A 23,198-nucleotide genomic window follows, 5' to 3' on the forward strand; every position below is an offset into this window, starting at 1 on the left:
TGACCGTCAGTAGACTTCAAGAATGAAATATACTCCAAGCAACAGATAAAAGTAAACTTTTACAAAAATATATATCCCAGCCTATTATATTTCCCATAAACATTATCATCCCAGGTCGCAGTCTGCTATTTTATTTTGACAATTTCTTATCCAAGAAGCAGCAATCACTTTGGGTTTTATACAAAAGGTGTCCTAAGGAGACCAACTCTGGGGCCCCGAGTTATATAGCAGCTCTCACCTGTAACATGTCTTTTATTGGATATTCAGGGGACACAGGTCTACATGTCAACAAATATATATTTGTATTATCATTCTTAATACTTTAAATTACACAATATTCTAAGGAATGGGCAGCCCATGCTTCATTTACCCTAAACATTATTGATGGACATTGAATCCCCCATAACTGCTACTAGAAATGCCTTGATCTCTACCTCCCATTTTATATATGCACTCAATTCTTTTCCATCCCAGTTCCTCTAGGATCTCGGTTCATCAACTTTACCTATCTCACTTTAAGTGTCTCCTAGTTCTATTGATACCTGCTCCTTATTCCTAGCCAAAGAATCTGCTTGTCACAGCAGCATTGGAAGTCCTTTTCTTGATCTTGCCTCTCTCTCAGCATAATGATCCCTTTGTCCCCAAATCGTCACTGCGTATTTTCTGAACTGAGCTGTTCAGCACCCACATGTTGTTCGCATTTCCTAACTTCCGGTCCACTCCTCAACCCAACAAAACCTGACTTCAGCCTGCCCTAGGGAAACTTCTTTCCCTCCTGTGTTGTGCTGTGCTTAGTTGCTCAGTCGTGTCCGACTCTTTGCAACCCCATGGACTGTATCCCGCCAGGCTCCTCTGTCCACGGGGATTCTCCAGGCAAGAATACTGGAGTGGGTTGCCATGCCCTCCTCCAGGGGATCTTCCCAACCCAGGGATCGAACCCAGGTCTCCAGCATTGCAGGTGGATTCTTTATCGACTGAGCTAGAAAATTTTACAACCTTCTTTGACCTCCACCACAACTCTGTCAATGATGTTTCAACATGAAACTCACATGCAGGCATTTTCAAAGAGATGAATTCCAGTGGCCCACCCTGCAATGCCCTCCTTTCACATCTGGCATACTGTATCTTTGTCTGTAAATACAACCAGTATTTCTAACACTTTCCCCAGGTAGCTGCAACATGCAGCCAGGTTTGGGAACCACCAGACTGCACAACCTCTGAAACTCTTCTGGAATTCAATCCTGTCTCTATTTTCCCCTGGTTCTTCCAAGATCTGAAAGCCTTTTCTCAACCTCATTCCCAGGAAACTCTTCCTCTAATTTCCCCTGAAAGCTATACTCCCTAGTTTGGCTTTCATACTTTTCCCAACCTATAGTCTACCAGAGAAGACAAATTTATTATCTCTTAAGGAAACTGTTCCTAAATCTACGTCTCCACCTCTTTTGAGTTTTAAATACATTACACCTAAATGCCAAAGAGAAATTTCTACCCAGATATCACACAAAAAAGTCAAACTTGACCTGTCTGTTGAAAAGAATAATTATCCACAGGTCAAACCAAGTTACAAATCTTGAAGTCAAGCATCAGCTCCTTCTGACAGAGAGCCAGCAGGTCCATCAGTTCTCACCTCTGAACCCTCTCTCAAGACCAACCCACGGACACAATACTTGGTCTAACCTCTTCAACTGGTAATTCTCCCTTACCAGTTTAATGGGTCTGTTTCTCTCTAGTCTCTGGATTTAGGCTTTTTGAGTCATATCTAGTTTCATTAAATCTTAGAAAGTCATTCATCTTTCTAAACCAGTTTTAGTAAGAATAGTGCCTTTTCTCACTGTGCTGAGAGGGAATTTAGTTAGATAATATGTATAAAGGCCTTTCACAGTGCCCAGGTGTAATAAGCTACGAGGGAAGAACACAAATTGATAGCACACTTGCAACTCTTCACAATCTGCTTCACCTTCCAAAATCCCCAAATCCCCCATAGTTTCAACTCTTAGCAATAATTATATTAATATGTATTAATATGGTAACTTATACTATATGACACTGTTATTTAATATTATATAGTATATATCCTGTAATGCATACACATTATATTATAGTTATATGTAATATTAATATTATTCATTGTAGCTAATATTTATTGAGCCTTGTTCTAAGGACTTTACATGTATTCCACTCATTTAATAATCCCACTTCAGAGATGAGAAAATTAACACACAGAAAGATTAACATGATAAGCTTGTAGATAAAAAAAGCCTCCACTCTTCTGACTTTTGGTTATGATATTCTACCTGTAACATTATTTTCTACCTGGAAAAAACAAATTCATCTTTCAAGGATTCATTCAAACATCACGTGCATTCAAGAGCAGAATTAACTAATTCCTTTTCTAGATGCCCATAAGTTTCTTCAGAGATTAGTATACTTCCCACTATACTTTAAAATGATCACCTATCTTCCAACCAGACTGAATACAACTATCTTGTTCAGTTTCAAAACTAGCAGAATGCCTGGCAAGACGTAGGCTCTCTACAAGTACTTGGAAATTTCATTAAAAGTGGAAGTTAAAAAGAAAATGAAACATAAAAATTTTCATTATTTACAAAGAGTCATTAGGAGAGCAATTGTGGAGACTAAAACAACCCAAAATAGTTAGAACAAATTTCCTATCATTTTTATTTAAAGATTACATACCCAATTTTACCGATCCTCCAAAAAGTGAACCTTTATCAAAAGCATCCTTCCACGTAAATGTCAAGCAGATCTTGATAGAAAGAGGGGGGAAAAAAGAAAATTATGTTACCTTCCTGAATCTCACTTATTAACTCTCTTTCAAAAAAAAAATCCACAGTGAAGAAAAGGACAAAAGCTTCAATCTGTCTAAAACACTATCTTCTCTAACCACTCAACTCCTTTTCCTTTTTCTGAACCATGAAATGTTCTTTTCTGGAAGTAAAATCCGGGCAGTAGGATATCTGCAATGTCGCTCTCCAGCAGGAGTCACACACACACTATCTTCTCCAGGAAACACGGCCTTCCTCGTCCTTACAAACGCACGATGACCTGAACATAACAAGCACTGGAGGAGGAGAATTTCCAGGATGACATAAAATTTTATCTCTTCATTTGGGTGGTGGCTAGACGTGTATGTTCACCTCGTGACGACCCAGGCTATACACCGTTTGTTAACTGTTCCGTGTGTGTTTCATACACGAATAAAAAGTTTACTTAATTAAAACCTGCATCTCACTCTAAACTATTCCACAGTGTGAAGGTTAAAAAGAACTTAGGCTCTTTTAAATTATGTATTGCAATCCAATACAAAATTTTTCAACTATGGCTGAGAGAAATTTTCAATACATCTGAAAGGAGAGACAAGAACACAAGGAACTCCCATACACACATCAGTCTTCTGCCCTTCCCTGTTCATCTACCCACACTTTCCAATCCAAACACCAACACACACATACTTTTTCTCTTGGGGTATTTTAAAGCAAGTCTCACCACATTACTTGACTTGTAAAAACTTTATGCTTAAAGTATTTTGTACAAACTGTTTTAAAATTTAGAAATGTCACAACAATTAGAAACTTTTAACAAGTCTCCCAAATATAAGTGCAAGAAATCATCAGCACTTTCAGTATCTATCTTTAAAGAGAAAGACTGACATTCCTACAGTGTAACACCTAATCATAACAGTATTTGCAAGTTTATATACAAACGCAACTTGGGCAAATAATTTTTAAAGCACATAAACTGAAATTAAATACGTCCTGAATCATATAGTTTCCTACTTTATTCTGTAAAAACCAAAGCAAAGGACATCACAGGTTATCTTGGTCCATACTTCCTACAGATAAAAAATAAGAAAAATGCAATCCAATGCACTACCTGATCACAGAAGTGATTCAGGAACGGCATAAACAGAATTTCCAAGAGACACTTCAAAGCAGCACAGACTCATAACAGATGGGCTTAAAAGTTTTTCATTTTAAAAGTGTTATAAAAACCTAGAGATAGTGAAGAGGCACCATTTATTTTAATAAAATACCATGGGTAAGAGGAAATGGGTGATTTACCATTATCACACGTAACTTTAAAACAAATTAAAATTAATGACTTACCTGGTTTTCAGAAAATGGAAATTTGGGTTCAATGGAACAGATCTGATCATAGTATCTGAAAAAGAGAGCAAATTTGTTTATTTTTACTTTTGTTTCCCTTGACTGAGGAGGCATAAAAAGATATTACTAAGACTCATACCTAACAGTGTATTTTGTTTTCTTCTAGAAGTTTTATGGCTTCAGCTCTTACATCTAGAAGTCTTTAACCCATTTTGAATTAAGTGTGAGAAGTAGTCCAGTTTTTCCAACACCATTTACTTTAGAAGCTGTCTTTTCCCTATTGTATAGGAGATTAGGCGTACAAATGTCTAACAGAAAATAAATGAGCCACAGATATGGAACGTACAGTGCGGGGAATGTGGTCAATAGTTATGTAGTATCTTTGTATGGTGGTGAATGGCATCTAAACATACTAGGATTACTTTGAAATGTACAGAAATACTGAATCACTATGCAGTGTGACAGAAACTAACACAGTGTTGTGGGGCAATTCTACTTCAAAAACACACACACACAGAAAAAGAGATCCGATTTTCGGTTACCAGAGGTGGGGACTTGAGGGGAGGAAGAACTGGATAAAGGCGGTCAAAAGGTACAAACTTCTAGTCGTAAGGTAACTACTGATACCAGGGCTGTCAAACACAGTGTGATACATACAATTAACAGTGCTTTATATTATATATGAAAGTTGTTAAGAGGTAAATCCTAAGTGTTCTCACCACAAGGAAAAAGATTTCTATTTCTTTAATTTTGTATCTATATAAGATGATGGATATTCACTAAACTTAAAGTACTCACCAGTTCATGACTTACATCAAATCCTTATGCTGTACTACACCTTAAACTTACACAGAGCTAAGTGTCAATTACATCTCCATAAATCAGGAACAAAAGGAACGATAAAAAATAATTAATCAATATAAAAACCAGTCAAAACCTAAAATTACCAAAGCTAAATATGACACACATTTATATAAATACAACTGGTTTAAGAGTAGACTTAAAATTATGCATGCTTACTTTGAGTGGCCCACAAATTACATTTCAGTCAGCCATTTTAAAATTAACATAGTTTTTTAAAGTGTAAACCTGTAGCTAAAATGCATGCAATGAAAAAACTGTTAATAAAAAACTCTTAGCACGAAAGGAAAATATTTGTCTATTATTACTGTCTAAAAGGAAACTAACCTCTGCCTAGGTAACCAATGCATTTCTTAAAATACTATTTCCTATTCAGGATGTAATTGTTTACATCCACTGGACAAATTAACACCTCTGGTAAACTACTGATTAAAAGCAGGTTTGCTGCTGCTGCTGCTAACTCGCTTCAGTCGTTTCCAACTCCGTGCGACCCCACAGACGGCAGCCCACCAGGCTCCCCCGTCCCTGGGATTCCCCAGGCAAGAACACTCGAGGGGGTTGCCATGTCCTTCTCCAACGCAGGAAAGTGAAAAGTTAAAGTGAAGCGGCTCAGTCGTGTCCGATTCTTCGCGACCCCATGGACTGCAGCCTACCAGGCTCCTCCATCTGTGGGATTTTCCAGGCAAGAGTACTGGAGTGGGTTGCCACTGCCCAGGTTTCAGTTCAGTTCAGTCGCTGAGTCGTGTTCGACTATTTGCGACCCCATGAATCGCAGCACGCCAGGCCTCCCTGTCCATCACCAACTCCCGGAGTTCACTCAGACTCACGTCCATAGAGTCGGTGATGCCATCCAGCCATCTCATCCTCTGTCGTCCCCTTCTCCTCCTGCCCCCAATCCCTCCCAGCATCAGAGTCTTTTCCAATGAGTCAACTCTTCGCATCAGGTGGCCAAAGTACTGGAGTTTCAGCTTTAACATCAGTCCTTCCAAAGAACACCCAGGACTGATCGATCTCCTTTAGAATGGACTGGTTGGATCTCCTTGCAGTCCAAGGGACTCTCAAGAGTCTTCTCCAACACCACAATTCAAACGCATCTATTCTTCAGCGCTCAGCTTTCTTCACAGTCCAACTCTCATATCCATACATGACCACTGGAAAAACCATAGCCTTGACTAGACGGACCTTTGTTGGCAAAGTAATGTCTCTGCTTTTGAATATGCTATCTAGGTTGGTCCTAACTTTTCTTCCAAGGAGTAAGCGTCTTTTAATTTCATGGCTGCAGTCACCATCTGCAGTGATTTTGGAGCCCAAAACATAAAAGTCTGACATTGTTTCCACTGTTTCCCCATCTATTTCCCATGAAGTGATGGGACCGGATGCCATGATCTTCGTTTTCTGAATGTTGAGCTTTAAGCCAACTTTTTCACTCTCCTCTTTCACTTTCATCAAGAGGCTTTTCAGTTCCTCTTCACTTTCCGCCATAAGGGTGGTGTCATCTGCATGTCTGAGGTTACTGATAGCTTTTTTTTAATTTTTATTTTACTTTACAATACTGTATTGGTTTTGCCATACATTGACATGAATCCACCACGGGTGTACATGCGATCCCAAACATGAACCGCCCTCCCACCTCCCTCCCCACAACATCCCTCTGGGTCATCCCCATGCACCAGCCCCAAGCATGCTGTATCCTGCATCGGACATAGACTGGTGATTCGATTCTTACATGATAGTATACATGTTTCAATGCCATTCTCCCAAATCATCCCACCCTCTCCCTCTCCCTCTGAGTCCAAAAGTCCACTATACACATCTGTGTCTCTTTTGCTGTCTTGCATACAGGGTCATCATTGCCATCTTTCTAAATTCCATATATATGTGTTAGTATACTGTATTGGTGTTTTTCTTTCTGGCTTACTTCACTCGGTATAATCAGCTCCAGTTTCATCCATCTCAACAGAACTGATTCAAACGTGACTTCAGCACACCTGCCCATCCATTTCCACCAACGCTACACAGTGTGTCAACATTTCCCCTCTCCCCTGAAAGCAGACTAACCCACAAGTTCCCCGCCAGTCACCTTGTCTCTTCTATCTCATTCTCTTCCATCTGTTCTCCATGTAGCAGCCAGAATGATGGTGAAATGTGATGCAGCCCTGCCCATCACACTGACCTTTGAGCTAGCAAGGTGGGGGTTAGGGGGTGTCCAAGGCCAAGCTTCTAACTGGCCTCTAATCTTTCTTCCTCCCCTTGTCACCTCCCTGCCCATCCCCTCCCACGAGTCATCAGGGCTGACTGCAATTGTTATCTCTGAAGCCTAGTTTTTAGGAGGGGTGGGAGCAGACAGGACAAATCAGAGATCAAGTTTATGGCTGCCATGGCTACAAGTTTGGTTACAAACAGGAAGAAAAGAACAATTAAATAAATACACTGAAGATAATGGGAGTCAGGTTTCTAACTGCCTTGGAAAAAAAGAGTTACAAATACGGGATGGTGGACAACTAGAAGAAACTGGCTTTGGACTGGAACTGGAGGTATCAGTGTGAACTCATTTCTAACACAGTGTAATACAGATACAGAAAGTGGTATAAATGTGTGTATTTCCTAAATGTATATGCTGAGAGGTTCTAACAACAATAATACTAAGTAGCAAAAAGCACACCAGAGAAATAATGCTCTGCATTAAATGGAGCCAGCGTTGGGACTTCCCTGGTGGGCCAGCGGTTAGGACTCTGCACTAAACTGCAGGGGGCACGGGTCCCATCCCTCGTCTGGGAACTAAGATCCCATAAGCTGTGTGACACAGCCAATAAATAAATGAATAATGATTAATAAATAAACAGAGCCAGTGCTCCTTAGAGAAACGACGGACCCCACAGCTGAGAATGAGAAAATTCAAGTCAAGCCTAAACATCCAGCTATGCCAGAAAGTTAAGGAAGTACTTAAAACATGAGGAGGAAACGTCAAAAGTACACAGGAACTAGCTGGGAGCAGCTCCCAGTAGCCAAGTGCAGAATAATTCAAACCAACAGCAAATCATAATCCACTGAGGAAAATAAGATCATTCTAAAGTAAACAAACAAGTTAATAGGGAAAACTCGACCCTAATATGCAATGCCAACTAATGAATCTAGAAGAAACAATGAAGTGAGCAAAGTCACAACGTGGCCCCTTTCATAACATAACAGCTGATTCAGGTAAAATCATTAACAGAAGCTAAAACCTAAGTTTGATGGAAACAGGATCTCCCCACAAGACACTTACTACTTAGTGTAACTTATTAACTATAAGGTCAAAAAAATTGGCAGACACCATCTTAACAAAGTGATAAACATCCCAGCACTGGGACAAATCAACGTCATGCTTTTCTTAATGTGCATTAAAAAGAACACAGCATCACTTGGGTTGGTACTACAGCCCCACCATGCCTAAAATCCAAGAAAACAAGAGGCAAGCCCTTCTACTGAGGGACATTCTACAAAGTAAGCAGCTTGTACCTACTCTTCAAAACCTGGTGAACTGTTCCAGATTGAAGTAGACTAAAGAGGCAATTAAATGCAATGCAAGATCTGGGATTAGATTCTGGCCCTGTAAACATTAACAGGAAAGTCAGCAAAATTTGAATGAGTACAACAGATTAAATGGTAATATTTCATCAATGTCAATTTCCTCACTTTAAAAGCTGTACTGTGGTTATGTAGGAGTATTCTTGGATTCCCACTATACTTATAATTCCACCCAAAAATTGTGACACCATTCATTACCCAATTTTCCAGCCTCTCTAAGAATATTCACTACACATTGCAGGCGTTAAGATTCTGTGCTCTCTCCTGGCTCAGGGCATTCACCCATTTTCTTCCCCTTCACCTGGAAACTTTCCCATCACAATTTCCCATTTTTCTTGTCCTCATTCATTCACTCTTTCAACAAAGACATACTAACGGTTTGTATGTGTGCCAAGTCACTTGAGTCGTGTCTGACTCTGTAACCCTATGGACTCTAACCTGCCAGACTCCTCTGTCCATGGGATTTCCCAGGCAAGAATACTCGAAGGGATTGCCATGCCCTCCTCCAGGGGATCTTCCCAACCCAGGGATCAAATCCGAGTCTCTTATGACACCTGCGTTGGCAGGCGGGTTCTTGACCACTAGCACTACCTGGGAAGCCCATGCTAACAGTCTGCTATGCACCAAATAGTTCTACAACAGGAATTCAGTATATAAATATTAAAAAATCTGCACCTTTGCAAAGCTTACTTTTAGAGGTGGAGGCAAAACAAAATTAAGTAAAAATGCAGAATAGGAGATAGTGCTAAATGCAATAGAAGAAATAAAGAGGTGAGAGGGGTAAGGTCATGTGTATGGGGTGACGTGAGAACGCTATATATAGTTTTTTTTAATAACATGGTCATTGGACTACATAAAAGTAAAACAAAAAAATTTTTAATGTCATGTATAATAGAGAGGGCATGAAGGAAGCGATGGGATGTGGGGAAAAGCATCACCAGTGAAGGGGAGAACAAGTGCCAGGAATCCGAGACAAGCGTGTGCCTGCAAATCCCTCTGCACAGTAAGGAGGATACGGCTGGAGAGCAAGCACAGGAGAAAACAGCAGGAGATGAAACCAAGGAAGTAATAATGCCTCGAATGTGATCTGTAGGACTTGCGGCTTCTACTACTGCGTAAGAGGAGGAACCATCAAAGGGTTTGGACAAGAGTAACATGAGCTAATCTATTTTCAGATTCACCCCAGACGCTCTGTAGAAAACTGACTCACAGGTGTGCAAAGGGCAGGAGTCCAGAGAAGTCAGGAAGCTACTACATTGATGCAGTCAGGAGGTGATGCACGGTGGTGGCAGAAGCAACAGCAGCAGTGAATGTCATGCCTTTTCCAAATGCGTCTCCATTGACAATCACTTCACTTCAGTTCAGTCGCTCAGTCGTGTCCAACTCTTTGCAACCCCATGAATCGCAGCACACCAGGCCTCCCTGTCCATCACCAATTCCTGGAGTTCACTCAAACTCACGTCCATCGAGTCCGTGATGCCATCCAACCATCTCATCCTCGGTCGGCCCCTTCTCCTCCTGCCCTCAATCCCTCCCAGCATCAGGGTCTTTTTCAATGAGTCAACTCTTCACATGAGGTGGCCAAAGTACTGGAGCTTCAGCTTTAGCATCATTCCTTCCAAAGAACACCCAGGGCTGATCTCCTTCAGAATGGACTGATCGGATCTCCTTGCAGTCCAAGGGACGCTCAAGAGTCTTCTGCAACACCACAGTTCAAAAGCACCAATTCTTCGGTGCTCAGCTTTCTTCACAGTCCAACTCTCACATCCATACATGACCACTGGAAAAACCATAGCCTTGACTAGACGGACCTTTGTTGGCAAAGTAATGTCTCTGCTTTTGAATATGCTATCTAGGTTGGTGATAACTTTCCTTCCAAGGAATAAGCATCTTTTAATTTCATGGCTGCAATCACCATCTGCAGTGATTTTGGAGCCCAAAAAAATAGTCTAACACTGTTTCCCCATCTATTTGCCATGAAGTGATGGGACCAGATGCCATGATCTTCGTTTTCTGAATGTTGAGCTTTAAGCCAACTTTTTCACTCTCCTCTTTCACTTTCATCAAGAGGCTTTTCAGTTCCTCTTCACTTTCTGCCGTAAGGGTGGTGTCATCTGCATGTCTGAGGTTATTGGTATTTCTCCCCACAATCTTGATTCCAGCTTGTGCTCTTCCAGCCCAGCGTTTCTCATGATGTACTCTGCATAGAAGTTAAATAAGCAGGGTGACAATATACAGCCTTGACGTACTCCTCTTCCTATTTGGAACCAGTCTGTTGTTCCATGTCCAGGTCTAACTGTTGCTTCCTGACCTGCATATAGTTTTCTCAAGAGTTGAACAGTTCTATGAAGACCTACAAGACCTTTTAGAACACCCAAAAAAAGATGTCCTTTTCATTATAGGAGACTGGAATGCAAAGCAGGAAGTCAAGAAACACCTAGAGTAACAGGCAAATTTGGCCTTGGAGTACGGAAGGAAGCAGGGCAAAGGCTAATAGAGTTTTGCCAAGAGAACGCACTGGTCATAGCAAACACCCTTTTCCAACAACACAGGAGAAGACTCTACACATGGACATCACCAAATGGTCAACACCAAAATCAGACAATCACTTAGGGCCCGGAATTTTCCCTTCACAATTTACCGCAGTCAGTTATGTATTAATCAGTTCTAAAATCCCTGAGAGCAGGAACTGGATCGTATTTGCTAAGCTTCATTGCTAGCTCCAAACAAAAGAATCAGCAAAATGCAAAGTTTTCAAAAAGCAACTTTTTTATCTCTGAAAAGTAAAACCTGAGAGTCTGTTTTGAGAACAAATAGGAACTCCTAAAGAATGTGTCCATAAAGAGAGACAAGCAAATACAGAGACTCTGAGGCCACAGAGCCCCTAAGGGCGAGCCAGCACAGCACGGGGCCCAGCAGGGCTACAGAGCAGGGACCCCACACTTGGTCTTTGGGCTTCCCAGGCGGCTCAGCGGTAAGGAATCCACCTGCCAGTGCAGGAGACATGGGTTCGATCCCTGGGTCAGGAAGACCCCATGGAGGAGGAAATGGCAACCCTCTCAGGTATTCTTGCCTGGAGAATTCCAGACAGAGGAGCGTGACGGGCTACAGTCCACAGGGTTGCAAAGAGTTGGACATGACTGAGCACATCCTAGGCCTTGCCAGAACAAAGGCAAAAATCAAGGCTAATATGCAGGTACCTGTTACCAAATAACAACAGAGAAAACATCTGCCCTGCCCTGCACCCTTTCTACCTGCTTGGGCCACCTCAGATGATGGGATCTCTAGGGACAGGTATCTAACTACCATCAGCTGAAGTTCTCTGAAGGAAGAGTATTCAGTCAGGTGGTGAGAAGCCCAGGAGACAGAGGTGGGTACTGGTCAATGCAGTCAGTTTTGATCTCTGCCCCGGTGACACTCAAATTATGGCATGCCTTCCTCCCTTGCCAGAGTCCAGCCATCTCAACCTGGACAGCTGGCAAGAGATAAGGCGACTTGCTGAGTCACCAATTCCTGGTTCGAGATTACATCATTCACTGCCAAGCAGAACACCCAATAGTGACACCTAAGCAAGTCCTGAGCAGCAGTGAGACCTGGCTACCGGCCAGGGAGGCGGACACTGAAAATAAAAGGGATGACGGTGCAGAAGGGAGCACCCTACCCAGCTCTCCAAGGCTCCCAGTGCCAACCCACTAGAGAGTGCCCCAGACCATACAAAAGCAGCTGGGCAGGCCTTCATTTGCTGCCCTCTGCTCTAAACTGGAAGCAGCAGGAGGAGATGAAAATACTCGCTCTGCAAATGGATCAAGGAAAAAAGAAAGGCTACACAGAACATACCAAATTTCTTTATATCTATTTACTCCAAAGCTTTTGGGGTTAACTCTCAAAATTTGACTTGTGTGGGTAACAGTACATTTATATCCTACATTTAAATGCCTAAAAGCTACGTGATGGAATTCTCAAAGTAAAATAAGTGTCTTAGGATAGGTTGGCTTCCTTTGTGGTTGAGATGGTAAAGACTCTGCCTGCAATACAGGAGACCCAGGCTCGATCCTCGGGCCGGGAAGATGCCCTGAAGGAGGAATGGCAATCCACTCCAGTATTCTTGCTTAGAGAACTCCATGCTGACTTCATGGTGTCGCAGGGGGGACATGGCTCTGACATGAACCAGCAACTGGTGACTCATAAAGCTGCCTTATCTCCTGCCAGCTGTCCAGGCTGAGATGGCTGGACTCTCTGGCAAGGGAGGAATGGCCTCCCTGGGGGCTCAGCTGATAATCTGCCTGTAATGCAGGAGACCTGGGTTCAATCCCTGGGTGGGGAGATCCTCTAGAGAGCTACCCACTTCAGTATTCTGGCATGGAGAATTCCATGGACTGTATAGTCCATGGGGTCACAAAGAGTCGGACATGACTGAGCAACTTTCATTTTTGGATAGGTTATATAACATGAAATTTAAGTATGAAAAAAATGAAATATAAGTGCAGTAGTCACTGGAAATCATTAATACCTGATTTTATAGTATGGAGTAAACTCCACAAAGAAACTTAACTCTTTTCAAAAGAAAGGAGACATTGCTAACCACAGGTTCAGTTCAGTGGCTAAGTTGTGTCCGACTCTTTGGGACCTCATGGGCTGCAGCACGCCAGGCTTCCCTGTCCATCACCAAAGCCCGGAGCTCACTCAAACTCACGTCCATTAAGTCGGTGATGCTATTCAACCATCTCACCCTCTGTCGTCCCCTTCTCCTCCAGCCTTCAATCTTCTCCAACATCAGGGTCTATTCAAATCAGTCAGTTCTTCCCATCAGGTGGCCAAACTATTAGAGTTTCGGCTTCAACATCAGTCCTTCAAATGAATATTCAGGACTGATTTCCTTTAGGATGGACTGGTTGGATCTCCTCGCTGTCCAAGGGACTCTCAAGAGTCTTCTCCAACATCACAGTTCAAAAGCATCAGTTCGGCGCTTAGCTTTGTTTATAGTCCAACTCTAACATTCATGCATGACCACTGGAAAAACCATAGCCTTGACTAGATAGACCTTTGTTGGCAAAGTAATGTCTCTGCTTTTTAATGTGCTGTCTAGGTTCATCATAACTTTTCTTCCAAGGTGCAAGTGTCTTTTAATTTCATGGCTGCAGTCACCATCTGCAGTGATTTGGGAGCCCCCAAAAATAAAATGTTTCCATTGTTTCCCCATCTATTTGCCATGAAGTCATGGGACCAGATGCCGTGATCTTAGTTTTCTAAATGTTGAGTTTCAAGCCAACTTTTTTACTCTCCCCTTTCACTTTCATCAAGACTCTTTAAGTTTTTCTTCACTTTCTGCCATAAGGGTGGTGTTATCTGCATATCTGAGGTTACTGATTTCTCCCAGCAATCTTGATTCCAGCTTATGCTTCATTCAGTCCAGCATTTCTCATGATGTACTCTGCATTTAAGTTATATAAGCAGGGTGAAAGTATACAGCCTTGACGTACTCCTTTCCCAACTTGGAACCAGTCTGTTGTTCCATGTCTGGTTCTAACTGTTGCTTCTTGACCTGCATACAGATTTCTCAGGAGGCAGGTAATGTGGTCTGTTATTCCCATCTTTTGAAGCATTTTCCACAATTTGTTGTGATCCACATAGTCAGAGGTTTTGGTGTAGTCAATAACGCAGAAGTACGTGTTTTTTTGGAATTCCTTTGCTTCTTCTATGATCCAGTGGATGTTGGCAATTTGATCTCTGGTTCCTGTGCCTTTTCTAAATCCAACTTGAACATCTGGAAGTTCTCAGTTCACATACTGTTGGAGCCTTGCTTGGAGAATTTTGAGTGTTACTTTGCTAGCGTGTGAGATGAGTGCAAATGTGTTAGTTTGAGCATTCTTTGGCATTGCCTTTCTTTGGGATTGGAATGAAAACTGACCTTTTCCAGTCCTGTGGCCACTGTTGAGTTTTCCAAATTTGCTGGCATGTTGAGTGCAGCACTTTCACAGCATCATCTTTTAGGCAACGAAATTACTCATTAGTGTATGAGATTACCCAGCCTATAAAAACTAACCATGCCACATTCTGCAGCACTTGCTCTCTTAATGGCCCACACTCTGTCTGTGGAGCATGTTTCTCTCTGAATCCCAGTAAATCCATTTCTTACCCATCACTTTGTCTCTCACTGTGTTCTTTCTGCCACAAGGCAGCAGGAACCTCAACTTCATTCAGCACTAAAACCAGGTAGTGTGGGTTTTGGCTGGGTTCAAGGCCCAGCACATGGGTTCTAGTCCCAACCTGAGACGGTTTCAGACACACAGCACATGTTGGAAAAACAGGAGCTACAGATTCTTGTTTTGCAAATATGCAGAAGTGTTTTTTATATTCTCTAGTATTTTAAAAACTCAATGGCTCTAGAGCAAATAACTAAGAACTCAACTTTTTAAATCTCATGGGAAAAAAAAATAGCAAACGAATATATTTCTTTTAATATACCAAAGATAAAACAAATTTCCATTCAGTTCAGTTGCTCAGTCATGGCCAACGCTTTGTGACCCCATGGACTGCAGCACACCAGGCCTCCCTGTCCATCACCAACTCCCTGAGTTTACTCAAACTCATGTCCACTGAGTCAGTGATGCCATCCAACCATCTCATCTGTTATCACCTTCTCCTCCTGCCCTCAATCTTTCCCAGCATCAGGGTCTTTTCAAATGAGTCAGCTCTTCCCATCAGGTGGCCAAAGTATTGGAGTTTCAGCTTCAACATCAGTCATTCCAATGAACACCCAGGACTAATCTCCTTCAGGATGGACTGGCTGGATCTCCCTGCAGTCCAAGGGATTCTCAAGAGTCTTCTCCAAAAATTCTAATTAAAAAAAACTTTTTAGGGGGATGGTATGGAGACCAAGAACAACCAATCCACATTAGGAAAGTGATACCGCAACACAAACTCACGTAAGCCATTCAGTTCCAGTCAGTACTGAGGGCTGGGCAACTCCAAGCCCACCAACCAGATTCAGAAGACCAGGGAGCTGGGCCAGACATTGATTAGAGTCAGTGGATGCCTCCTGCACCTTATTTTCACACTTCCTTCTTTGCCCAACCTATCTCATGAAGAATCACTTACAGAAGCACTGCTGCAGTGGAGTATGGCAGCAAATTCCCTCCAGGTTTACAAATAATGAAGACAGTCCTGACAAGCCATTTTTTTAATCAAACAAAGATTTTAACTCTTCCTGTTAAATTTGTGTTTATTCATTTATGTAGCATAAATAAAATTAACTCATCCAAACTAAGGTCTGGCAACTACAAGTACTCCTTGAGATCAAAGGTCAAGTATTATTTATCTTTATATCCACCATACTCGATTTGATTAACAAATTGTAGCAATGTCATTAGGGCTAATATTATCTCAATACCTTCACCACCAATCAGAATGTAAGCAACAGCTGAGAAGTAAAATGGAACAGCAATATTTTCTTTCTTGATTTACAAAACACTAGTGCTTGGGAAAATTTCCAGAAACTATGAAACTAGTTCCATCAACTTTATTTTACAAAGAAAAAGACAGTACCATAATGCAGCAAACTACATATTAAGCCACAAAAAAGTGACACAAATTTAGAAATTTTACAAAATCTATATAAAAGACTCACATTAAAGAAAACTAAAATTACAAATTACTTTTAAAATGTCCACAAGAATACTACATACCAAAACCAGTTGGATCAGATTCAGAAAAAACGTACAGTCCTAAAATAGATGTATTAGAAAAACAAAAAAAGATGAGAAGCTAATCATTCTATACAAAAAGAGGAAAAAGAAACAAGTCAATGACAGCAGAAAACCAAAAATTAAGCAGACTTGGTTTAAAAAAAAAAAAGATGGCTCTGAACTTTCAAGAGATCTGATTGGGGGGTGGGGGGTAATCATATGCAACATCAGAAATAAGAAAAAAATTGTAACAACAGGTTTTGAGGAGAATAAAACACTCTTCAGGATTCATTACTCGTTAAAACTCTGAGCTTCCACTGCAGTGTGTGAGGGTTGATCCCCGTTTGGGGAACTAACATCTCATATGACAGGAGGCAAGACCAGTGAAAAAAACTGCAAGGACTTCTGTGTGACAAAAGATACCATAAACATAAGAGACAAAACACAGATTTAAAGATGATATTTGTACTATAAATAACAGAAAAAGGATAAATTGCCAGAAAATGTACAGAACTCTTAAAAATCAGTAAGGAAAACACAATGTAGAAAATGGGCAAAAAGAAGGACATGCAATTTACAGAAAAAGAAAAGTGGCCAGCCAGCAAACAGAAAATGCTGGATCTCAGAGACATCAAGGCAATGCAACCTAAAACTGGGTACCATCTCGCACCATCAATTCAGCAAAAAGCAACTTATTTAAATTATTAATCAGCGAGTATTCCTGAGGATGTGGAGGGAAAAAAAATTACTTGCCAAGGAGAATGCAAATTGATATAAATACAGAAGAAAGCTGAAAATGCAAATACGCTATTTGCTAAACAAAGAGATCTGAATAAACAACCTTCTCCGCTCCCTCTCTCAAACTTCCACTGGAAAGGCAATAAAAATTAAAAAGATGTGACTGCACTAGGACAGAAAGAATGGGAAAGGGCACAACAGCATACAGGAAGCTCCAAGGACATTTCCTAAAAGGTGGAAGGAAAGTGAGTAAATGAAGCAGACAAAGCGGAAAAATCTAACTGCCTGGAGAGAAAGCAGGAAAACTGTGCAAAGCAGCCAGACAGGAAACTTGAGGGGACTTTCCTGGTGGCCCAGTGGTTAAGATTTGCCTCCACTGCAGGGGACATGGGTTCCATCCTGGTCATTTGAAGATCTTTGGAAGAAATCTTGAGGCTCCCAGACCCTCCACTACGAGGACAGGTTCACTCTCAGGAAAATGTTCAGGACACCAAGCACAGCTCAGGTGGGCACCGAGCGCAGCTAAGTGGGGACAAAGGTAACTGAGAGCCTATTGAAAGTGAAGCCAAAGTGTGAGTTTCTCAGATATGTTCCCTCAGGTTCTCTGTCCATGGGGTTCTCCAGGCAAGAATACAGGAATGGGTTGCCATTCCCTTCTCCAAGGGATCTTCCTGACCCAGGTCTCCCATGTTGCAAGCAGATTGTTTACTGGCTAAGCCACCAGAGCCTACTGATGGTGCTAATCATCTACATCATTACCTATCCTTCCTTCCTAAGAAAATCACATATTTTAGCTGGGTATATGCATGCCCTTGGAGAAGGCAATAGCACCCCACTCCAGTACTCTTGCCTGGATGGAGGAGCCTGGTAGGCTGCAGTCCATAGGGTCACTGAGGGTCGGACACGACTGAGCAACTTCACTTCCCCTTTTCACTTTCATGCATTGGAGAAGGAAATGGCAACCCGCTCCAGTGTTCTTGCCTGGAGAATCCCAGGGACGGGGGAGCCTGGTGGGCTGCCGTCTATGGGGTCGTACAGAGTCGGACACGACTGAAGCGACTTAGCAGCAGCATATGCATGCCCTTAATAAAAATTCCTCTACCTCTCCTACCCTTCTGAGATGTGGACTTACAATGGCTAATAACATAAGAGGAGGGTGTTGTGGGGCAGTTTCCAGGTAACATTCTAAAGGCTGAGCCTTCTGCCTCCCCCCTCCCTCCCTCCATTCTCGTCTAAAAGTTGAGTATAACTGCTATCTGGACCCTGGGAACGAGGACTCTAGCTTTTACAGAGTGGCTACCTGAAAGAAGCCTGAGCCTGATGGCTGTGCTGTACTTAGTCATTCAATCATGTCTGACTCTTTGTGACCCCATGGACTGTAGCCTGCCAGGCTCTTCTGTTCTTGGGGATTCTCCAGGCAAGAATACTGGAGTAGGTTGCCATGCCCTCCTCCACGGGATCTTCCCAACCCAGGGATCAAAACCAAGTCTCCTGCATTGCAGGCGGATTCTGTACAGTCTGAGCCACCAGGGAAGCCCAAGAATACTGGAGTGGGTAGCCGATCCCTTCTCCAGGGGATCTTCCTGCCAGGAATCAAACCGGGGTCTCCTGCATTGCTGAGCTACCCGGGAAGCCCATACCATCCCTAAGCTATCTAAACTACCCTTCTACCAACTTTTTACACAAGACTAAAATCATAATTTAACTCACTGATAATCTGAGATCTCCCACATACAGTTGAATTCAACCCTCATACAGCAACATATATGATATAAAACTAAAATAGGCTGACACAGAAAACTCCATACATGAATGCTGCTCACCCTCCATTTTTTCAATCAAATTTCAGAAAGCTGACAACCAGGCTTTTTCATGGAAGGAGACTGTAAGCTTTCTCTACAAAGAAATTAATCACCACAAAAGACTGGTATAAGCTGGTTATCTGGAGCTTCCCTGCCCAAAAAACCATCCCATCTGATCACCTAGTATAAGATTCAATATTTACTGAGGCACTCCTAACCAATTTGTACTTATAGTCACTTTACAAAGGATAACATTCACTTTTAATATTACAACACATAAACATGTATTTTAGGAAATTTTAAGAGTTCGTCTAAAAACAAAAAGACAAGTCCATCACTGGACCTATACATGTAGAGCTGTGTGCCAGTACTTACCAAGCTGGTTTCTATTCTTTAGGAATTAACTTAAATCTTCTTTTTCAAAAAGTTTATTAAGTTAAAATATGTAAATTAATGCTCAGTTTATATGATTATCAAAATATAATTATTAAAAGCAAAACATTCTGCTAACTGGATGAACCCCGCCAATAACAGGATGCATACCAAAGCTACTTTTGTACATAGCTCCATTATAAAATATAATACTGTATTAATATCTATCAGCTTACCCTAACGCCACTGGAAAAGCAAGAATGTGCTAATGTGAGGACAATGCAGAGATGACTAAAGAAACAGTTTCAAACAAACTATCTCTGCAAGAGCCCTAAAATGTAGGAACAGTTGTCACATTTACGCCTGGGAAAATACTAAAAGAATGAACAAATGAAAACAGTTTTAAACCTCACATTACCAATATTCACTATCCTTTCTTGTCTATCAAGTCTCTGAAGACTCCACTGCTCCTTAAGTGTTGAGACCAAACCTAACGCATTCTTGTTTTCATTATACCATGACCCATGCTTTTTAAATACTGCTGCTGCTAAGTCACTTCAGTCGTGTCCGACTCTGTGCGACCCCAGAGATGGCAGCCCACCAGGCTCCGCCATCCCCGGGATTCTCCAGGCAAGAACACTGGAGTGGTGGACTGCAGTCCACCAGGCTCCTCAGTCCATGGGGATTCTCCAGGCAAGAGTACTGGAGTAGGGTGCCACTGCCTTCTCCACTTTGAATACTACTAGTGAAAAATCCTCACTGAACGCTACTCAGGTCTAGGTAAGAATTGCTTTGGAAATATTCTTAAGTATGTTAATATAAAGAATGTCTAAGCATTCATAGGTTAACTTTTTAAAACGCTTATACTAAGTATCAAGCTAATGATCTTTGAAACCCAAGTCTTATCATTTAAAATTTACCACCAAGGGGTCGTAATCTATTCAGTACCCTCCTTCTGTAAAACTGACTCCATAATAATGCTACTTTAATCCATGCTGCACGGAGAAGTTAAACCAGCAGAGTGACTCAGAGGAGGGCGATTAGGCCATTTCCCACCATTGCACATGGGCACAAGCCAATCCAATCAGAGGCTTCCGTGGACTTTTGCCAGGGCGCAGGAGAAAAGCACTCTTGTGTAAGATCCTGACTGTTAAGACCACCGTAGTTACAGGAGAGCCAGTGGCCATCTCTCCGGATTACAGGAACAAAGCTCTCCTAAGAGGAAAACATCCTGGAGGCAGAATCATCTCCAGGAATGCCTAAAACTAAGCAAGCAATATCCGTCGCCTTTTCAGTTAGTGAGTTTAACCTGAGCGGCTCCTACTTGCGTCCTAACATAGCTGTGTTTTTCCTGTGAACTGAGACTACATTAGACACAGGAAATGTGATTAAAAGGTGGGCGAAATAATTTTTTTTAACCATAAAGTGCTATAAAAATGTCCTGCCATTCTCACTGCAAAGTTCTACAGAAAAAAAACTCTCATTAAATACATCCTGAGTTCAATAAATATTTACTAAGATAACAAACTTACTCCATTATGTGCCTACCTGTTTGTGAACAAACTGATTAAAAGGAACCTATCTGGACCGTTCTGTCATTCAAGTTTTAATTTTAAATAATGGCAGCTCCTAACCAATGGAATTCTCCATCTGTCGTTAGGTTGCGATGAACTTAGGAAGAGGGCTCATTTCAAAGTGGACAGTATGGAGTAAGTAACAAACATGAGTTCCAGAGCCCCAATTCTGCCACTTCCCTCAAGCCAATTACTATTATGAAATTCCAACCTGGCCAACAAAGTTTTGCGGTGAGGCAAAAATGGAGGAAGGGAGGTGTTTCACAGACAACCTCCCCCCCCCCCCAAAAAAAGTGAAGAAAACTAGTTCTGAGTAAATGTGGCGAGAGAGAGTGAATACGTGGTGGACCGTTCCTCGCGGGTGGCCGGTGGACCGGGCCCCGGAGGACCGCGGCCCGCGGCGGACAGCCAGGGGAAGCGGGTAGGGTCACCGGGGCCTGCAGCAGGAAGGAATGCAGACCACACCTACGCGCCGGGCCGAGCCGGGGTGGGGCGGCCGGCCCGGCCGTGGGTGTGAAGGAGTCAGGAAGGGCGGAGGAAGTAAGGCAAGCGGCAGGCGGCCGACAGCCTCCCCCTACCCGGCCCCAGGCCCACCTCAGCAGCGTCTCGAGCGCGCCCTCGTGCTTGTCCAGCGGGCGGCCGAGCGCGGCGCGCCGCAGCTTGCTGAGCTCCTCGGCCGCGCGGCAGTACTGGGCCTGCTCCTCCCCGCCGCTCGGGTACGTCTGCTGGATGAACTTCACCAGCGGCTTGGCCAGGTCCACCTCCGAGGTCTTTTTCAGCTGTACTGAGATGAACGCCGCCATGGCGAGCGCCTCGGCCGCCCTTCGGGCCAAAGACACCACGGGACGGCGACGAGGGTCGAGGCGCGCGGAGTACCGGGCCGGCGGCCGGGCGGACTGAGCGGCTGACGGACGTGCGCTCCGCTGGCGCTTCGGGTCCGGCCACTTCCGGGAGCTCCGGCGCAGGCGCACTCGGCGCGCCGCCCGGGGTCACGTGAGGGAGTCGGGGAGTCCGGGAGCCGGCTGCTCACCTGGGCCCCACTCGTCCTGGGCTGAAGGTGCCAGCCTGCCCCACCTGTGGAATTTTCTCTTTCCTTCTACTGCTTCGGCAATTGGGCCGAAAAATTACTTGCGTAAAAATGACTTCCTGCACTAGAACGATTTCCCAGGGAAGTACTCCTATTACGGGCACTGACGCGAGTTTGCGGCCACCTGCCCAAGACCCGGCTGCTTCAGGGTTATTGTGACCTATGGTGATTCAGTCGGCGGCGTGCTGTGCACAGATGCTGTGTTCACAGTGAGTCGAACAGGCAAGGCCCTTGCACTTGTGCAGCTTACTGTCAGGTATGGACACAGATACTAAGGCGGACCAAAAAAGTATCTTGGGGGTCTTCCCAGATGGCACTACTGGTAAAGAATCACCTGCCAATGCGAAAAAAGTATCTTGGTACGAAGAGCAAGGTGCTTGGGATGTAGGGTATGAAGGTCCCTCCAACGAAGCTAGTTTAAGTAATTACAATTATTAAATAATTAGAGACAGCTTTTCTAAGGAAGTGAACTTTAAAAGACCTGCAGTTTGAGGGACTTCCCTGGTGTTCCAGTGGTTAAGACTGCATGCTTCCACTGTAGGGGGCTCAGGTTGGATGGAAGATGCCAAGTTAAGTGGCAAAAAAAGTTAATAATAGTTATATGAAGTATATATATATATATATATATATTTTTTAAAAGGGCGTACAGTTTGATAAGATGCTTGACGTTAGGAGGAAGGAAGAGAAACGGAGAAAGTAGTGGCTGGGGAGAGTCGCCCAGACCACGGGGCAAAGGTCCTAGAAGGCAAGTACTTCCGCTTCCCATGTTCAGGGAGTGGAAACAGCGTAGCAACAATTTTAAAAAGCAAGCAGAGACTGGAGGAAATTAAAGTGGAAGAGTAAGGCATCAAATCTTTCAGACCATTGTGAGCCAAGTTGAAGAGTTGTAATGTAGAATAAGTAGGAAGCTATAAATGGCATTTAAGCAATGGTGACATGATACCATTCATGTTTAAAAGACCACCCTGTGCATCAACCTCGTGGGGTGTCGTATGAAGTATACAATATCCTCATCTGTGATCTAGTCCAGTCAAAAATGTTTAACTTGACTCTCTCAGTTCTTCGCATCTAACACAATTTATGAGAAATGCAGGGGATAAAAGAGCAAACTAAATGATACCATACAAAGTAACCAAGCAAATCCAGAAGGTGGAACATTGTGCAGAAAAACTGATCCCATCTCTTTAAAAATTTAGAGTTGAGGGGGAAAAGCCCCTGCTCTATAAAAAGAAATATGAGGGACATAGGGTCCAGATTGAATCCTGATTTGAACAGACTACCTATGAAATTTCAGGACAACTGAAGAAATGTAAATATAGATGGACTGAGTATGAGCTGGAAACACAGTGCCATGGAAAGGTGGAGTTGGTTAACTGAAAAGGGCA

General features: G+C 42.8%; 1 protein-coding gene across 2 annotated transcripts in view; it reads right to left on the reverse strand.

Moving 5' to 3' along the window:
- PDCD6IP (programmed cell death 6 interacting protein) overlaps nucleotides 1–21,607 on the reverse strand; it is a 71,179-nt gene extending 49,572 nt beyond the window's left edge. For both annotated transcript variants that reach the window (XM_052640548.1, XM_052640491.1), the window contains exons 1-3: nucleotides 21,321–21,607; nucleotides 4,128–4,182; nucleotides 2,698–2,767 (exon numbers count right to left, since the gene is read on the reverse strand). In XM_052640548.1, coding sequence (XP_052496508.1) covers nucleotides 2,698–2,767; nucleotides 4,128–4,182; nucleotides 21,321–21,529 — 334 coding nt within the window. In that variant the 5' untranslated portion in view covers nucleotides 21,530–21,607. The remainder of the gene's footprint in view (nucleotides 1–2,697; nucleotides 2,768–4,127; nucleotides 4,183–21,320) is intronic.
- Nucleotides 21,608–23,198: the final 1,591 nt, after the last annotated feature.

Source organism: Budorcas taxicolor, chromosome 1 (assembly GCF_023091745.1).
Source record: "Budorcas taxicolor isolate Tak-1 chromosome 1, Takin1.1, whole genome shotgun sequence".
Taxonomy (NCBI): domain Eukaryota; kingdom Metazoa; phylum Chordata; class Mammalia; order Artiodactyla; family Bovidae; genus Budorcas; species Budorcas taxicolor.